Below are 4739 nucleotides of genomic sequence, written 5' to 3'. Positions count from 1 at the left end.
ATCGGACCCTCCAATCCGCCCATGTGTGGCCGCCCTTGAGAAGACAAGTCCGCTTTTGAATTCGGCCACCGGCCATTGACTTCCGACCACCGGCCATCGGCCATTGACTACCGGCCACCGGCCAACCGACCGGTTGTTTTCCGACCACTTTCCGGCTGCCATCCGGCCATAATATTCCGACGAAAAGGAATATTCCGGCGAAAAAAAAAGTCTCGAGGGCCTCCGCCCCCGAGGCCTCTAAAGTTGCCCCTGATTCTTGTCCGTGAAAATTTTGGTTTTCGGTGAGTGATTTTCCTTCACGCACGATGGCTTCTCCTCATAATGGGAGCCTTACAAATGTGCGCTTTTACCACAGAAAATTACAAGGGTAAATCAGGCTCCATACTTAACAATTCTCCCTCCTATCTTGATTCATCTTTATGGGTTCACATCGTTGGGCGGCTGCAAAGGACTTGGGCGTCGATGGTCCAGAGTTCGCTACCAACACAGTTGATGCATGTGAACAGGCCCTCTGGATCCAGTCTTTCTTTGATTGCCTTCAATCTATTAAAATTAAAATGCTGCCCATAGAAAGCATCCTGCCAGTTGGGCTCATTCACATCAGCCTCATTCAGGTAGCATCCAGATCCTGGACTCAAATCCCTTAGCAGCCCATTCATTTGAGTGTGAGTCTGGCTGTCCACTATGCTCTCTCCCTCACCCCACGAGTTCACCAGCACCACATGCCACAGGGCTGCTCGAAATGTCGGGTTCACGCTGTTTGTCCCATTTTGTGCATCAGTTGCCCCACTTAGACTTGCATACTGCCGGAGAACATCCTTGGCAAAACCTGGAGATCGGCCAAGCCGCCAGAGCATGTCTTGTCTGGCCATTTTCTCGCCGTATTGGCCAGACGAGACATCCTCTTGTCCGGCCACATTGTTGCGAAGGCTGGGCAAGACATCTTTGTTGTCTTGTCCTTCCACATTGTCACCCAAGAGTGCTTGTTCGCCGGACAAAACATGAGAGTGGGGCCCATCTTGCCCGGCCACAATGGTAGATGTGGCTCTTCCAAGCGTGTCCGGGCCATGTATGTCATCCACACTCTGACCAAGTTTGTTGAGCAAGTTGAGCCTATCTTGTCCAGCAAGATTTTGGCCAGCAGCAACTGCTTGTCCACCCACCAAATGACCTACTATTTGTCCCACTCCACTAGAGAGTATCTTCATAAAAGCTTGACCTATCTGGGCTGCTTGCCCCTGCAAAACTCTTTGTGGGAGCAACCTTGATGCGAGCACCGTATTCAAGCCGCTAGGGTCAGAGCATATCCCCAGATTCGCGCTGCAAAGCACCTTGTTGTGCCAAGTGCCAAAGGATGGGAATGTATTGATGGACATATTCACCACAATGTCATTTGGATACTGTGAGGTGAAATTTATAAGAGATTGAAAGCTATCTTGTGCTATGGACGTGTTGCAGTTGTACTGAAAGAAGGGGGTGCCTAAGACATCTGCCTTAAAAGGGTCATGCCAGACCCACTGTCCTGGATCGCACTGAAGCCGCACTAAGGGTCTGGTGTCGTAAACTCGAATCCTCCACACTCCTCCAAGGTCTGTAGGATCCGGATCAATCAAACACTTCCAAGCAATCGCGGCCACTACCTGGATCCTCTCAAAATCACACTCTGACCCCAGTGGGGACTCTGCCACCCGTTGAAGTATGCCCTCTGCCTTAACCTCAAAGAACAGGCAATCGCCATCCTTTGAGCAATCTCTAGCTGCAATCAGGATCTCCAACTACATCAAACGTACCCATCCATCTCGGGACCTGGGGCTCAAAAGGAGTCTGCCACTCCTTTGTGAGAGCGTCCTGGATGTCCTCTCTCATGGCTAGCCCTCCTCTGTAGTGTCCCAGACTCTAGTTGTATCTCCTCAAGCAAGCTGTAAGAAGTCCGCCACTCTCCAAAGCTCCGCGCACGGACAGCCGCCAAGGGGCCCAAAGAAAGGCAAGAACGGGAGCCAAGCATGTGCCCCTACTCTATGCGCATCGCGGGGTTTCAGACTAAAGGCTGCCGATATTGCTCCTATAACGGCGTTCAAGAAGCTACATCGTTCATCAAGGAGCGCACGCGTTCAAGAAGCTGGGATCAACACCCAAACACCTATAAACACATGCACAAGTTCATACAAGTACAGGGCTAGCATTGCAAGTTCATACAAAGAGTGCAGGATTTTATATGGCACATGCGGTGTCCTGTCTTGCGTGTGTGAGTGTGTGTGTGTGTGTGTGTGTGTGTGTGTGTGTGTGTGTGTGTGTGTGTGTGTGTGTGTGTGTGTGTGTGTGTGTGTGTGTGTGTGTGTGTGTGTGTGTGTGCCCGCGCAAGCGCGCTTTCATGCAAACACATCCAGAAGAAAATCAATGTCCTAACAACTTTGCAAATCGCTGAATGCAGATGGACGCTGAGGTAAAAAATACTAGACGTTGAATGCAGATGGACGTAGCGATCAATCACGACTTTGCAGATCGCTGAATGCAATGGACCAACATCTCTTTGCAGTCTAGAAAAACAGGATTCAAAAAAATTAGTGTTGTGGATGACATGTGCATGTGCAGGATGGATTTGCGGGGGATGATGCACCAAGAGCAGTGGTTCCGAGCATTGTGGGGCGGCCAAGACATGCCGGTATAATGGGACAAAAGGATGCTTATGTGGGGGATGAGGCACAATCCAAGAGAGGTATTCTGACACTCAAGTACCCAATTTACCATGGCATTGTCACAAACTGGGATGATATGAAAAAATTGTGGCACCACACTTTCTTTAATGAGCTAAGAGTAGCACCGAAGGAGCACCCTGTCCTCCTCACAGTAATCCAAAGGTGAATCGTGAGAAGATGACACAAATCATGTTCGACACTTTCTATGTTCCGGCCATGTATGTTGCAATCCAGGTAGTCTTTTCGCTCTATGCGAGAGGACGTACTACAGGTAATCCCTCTCTCCCAATTTCTTCCATGGTTTTAGCATACAAACATGAATCATATGTTAATTTCAAAAATAAGATTACTACAGTGGCTTCTAATGCATATGGCATTACCATTTACTGGATGTTCTATATGAGTAACCAGGAATTGTGTTGGACTTTGGAGACAGGGTGACCCACACGGTGCCCATCTATGAAGGGTATGCCTCTACACACTTTCTTCTGAAATGCATGTCTCCACACACACACACACACACACACACAATGATCTATGTAAATGCATGTCCATCCATGCAGCTATGCCCTTCCGCATGCAATCCTGCGCCTAGACTTGGTTTGAAGGAATCCATGTCCATGTCGTAGTTGTGCACAAAATTTTAACTGGAAGTACATATAGCACAATGGTATCTATAGAGTGGGCGATGGCAGAGCTATTGTGTGCCCCAAAATCAAAGTTGGCTAGTTAAGTTTCAAGAGGAAATAATTGCACTGGTACAATGGGGGTAGAAAGTGGAGGAATCCCATTTTAATAGCCTGGCATACCTGCAAGCATTTGTTAAAAAAGTTTTGAGGCTACACCCACAAGTGCCACTGCTACTACCTCATTTGGCTAGGGATCCGAGTGGGATTGTCGGGTTTTCCTTGACAAGAGATATCCTCCTTTTTGTGAATGTGGGGGCAATTGGCAAAGATGAAATCTTGTGGGAAGTAGCCCATGAGTTCAAGCCTAAGAGGTTCTTGGTTGGTGTTCATCCAATGATGTGGGGATCTTTGGAGCACAAAGCTATATAATTTGGTTGCTTATACCTTTTGAGAGAGTCCGTAGAGGATGCCGAGGTAACCATTTAGTTGTTACCATGATAAGCCTTGTCATTGCCAATCTTTTGCATTGTTTTCATTATCATCCCTCTTGTTTTAGCATCCTAGAAGGTGAGGTCATGCGGATGTCTAATTCTTGGTCTAATTTCATGCTGGCAAAGACATATTATTTTTAGCGACACATGCCATCTGCTACAAAAACTTTAGTAGTCTTGTTTTACATGTATCTAATCTTTCAACAAAAAAACATGTCGAGGGAAAATAACTATCCTATGCACGGTTAGCTTCAACACAAGGGTAAATATTCAAGGTGTTAGTTCTTTTCCTTTGATCTATGGATAGGATAATAAGAGGCTCAATAGATCCCAAAACTTTGTTGCGAACTTGCCTAGAATAACCACTTCTTTGTAGTCTTGTCCACGTGCTCCACTCCCGCCTTTGTGCACCATTATGCCCTCTAATAGCGGGCCCACAGCAATTGAATTACCTAACACGTGGTTGCCCATATTTTCCTACTCATGAATCACTGATCTGTTCCTTCATCTACTTTCATACATGACAATCTCCTTTGCCATCCTTCTTTTATTCAGCTAATAATACTCATCATCTCAAGCTTCCCTAGCCACCTTCATTAGCATTGCAAGATCACATACACATATATATATATATATATATATATATATATATATATATATATATATATATATATATATATATATATATATATATATATATATATATATATATATATATATATATATATATATACATCCTCTCTCTCTCTCTCTCTCTCTCTCTCTCTCTCTCTCTCTCTCTCTCTCTCTCTCTCTCTCTCTCTCTCTCAGAACTAGAATGCTTCTTCAAGGATTTGTCTCCATGGATTTTATTTTTTGAGACTTCCACTTTTGGTGACCAAAGTATCCTCCAATCTAGAAACCCTTCACATGTTTTGAGTAAT

The 4739-nt window shown here is 45.7% G+C and overlaps 2 protein-coding genes across 2 annotated transcripts; one reads left to right on the top strand and one right to left on the bottom strand.

Annotated features, from left to right (window-relative positions):
- Positions 1–425: 425 nt before the first annotated feature.
- Positions 426–2005, bottom strand: LOC147447353 (uncharacterized). The gene is made up of 2 exons (XM_086523607.1): positions 1874–2005; positions 426–1775 (listed from the first exon to the last, which is right to left on the bottom strand). The coding sequence occupies exons 1-2, from the start codon at positions 2003–2005 to the stop codon at positions 426–428; spliced, it is 1482 nt and encodes a 493-aa protein (XP_086379733.1).
- Positions 2006–2431: 426 nt separating this feature from the next.
- LOC147447352 (actin-85C-like) lies at positions 2432–3302 on the top strand. Its single transcript, XM_086524303.1, has 5 exons — positions 2432–2443; positions 2593–2716; positions 2827–2967; positions 3108–3162; positions 3260–3302. The coding sequence occupies exons 1-5, from the start codon at positions 2432–2434 to the stop codon at positions 3300–3302; spliced, it is 375 nt and encodes a 124-aa protein (XP_086380429.1).
- The last annotated feature ends 1437 nt before the right edge of the window (positions 3303–4739 follow it).

Source organism: Adiantum capillus-veneris, chromosome 11 (assembly GCF_014529385.1).
Source record: "Adiantum capillus-veneris isolate H3 chromosome 11, ASM1452938v2, whole genome shotgun sequence".
In the NCBI taxonomy this organism is placed as follows: Eukaryota; Viridiplantae; Streptophyta; class Polypodiopsida; order Polypodiales; family Pteridaceae; genus Adiantum; species Adiantum capillus-veneris.
Note: the sequence above shows the minus strand (reverse complement) of the source record. Positions and strands in the feature narration are given on the sequence as shown.

What these genes read in the sequence shown, in the direction of transcription:
- LOC147447353 (XM_086523607.1), bottom strand. Translation starts at nt 2,005, where the DNA reads ATGCTTGGCTCCCGTTCTTGCCTTTCTTTGGGCCCCTTGGCGGCTGTC. An exon ending in CTGGGACACTACAGAGGAGG is followed by an intron (nt 1,776 to 1,873) that starts GCTAGCCATGAG and finishes CGTTTGATGTAG; the next exon opens with TTGGAGATCCTGATTGCAGC.
- LOC147447352 (XM_086524303.1), top strand. An exon ending in TGCGAGAGGACGTACTACAG is followed by an intron (nt 2,968 to 3,107) that starts GTAATCCCTCTC and finishes ATGAGTAACCAG; the next exon opens with GAATTGTGTTGGACTTTGGA. An exon ending in ACGGTGCCCATCTATGAAGG is followed by an intron (nt 3,163 to 3,259) that starts GTATGCCTCTAC and finishes CCATCCATGCAG; the next exon opens with CTATGCCCTTCCGCATGCAA.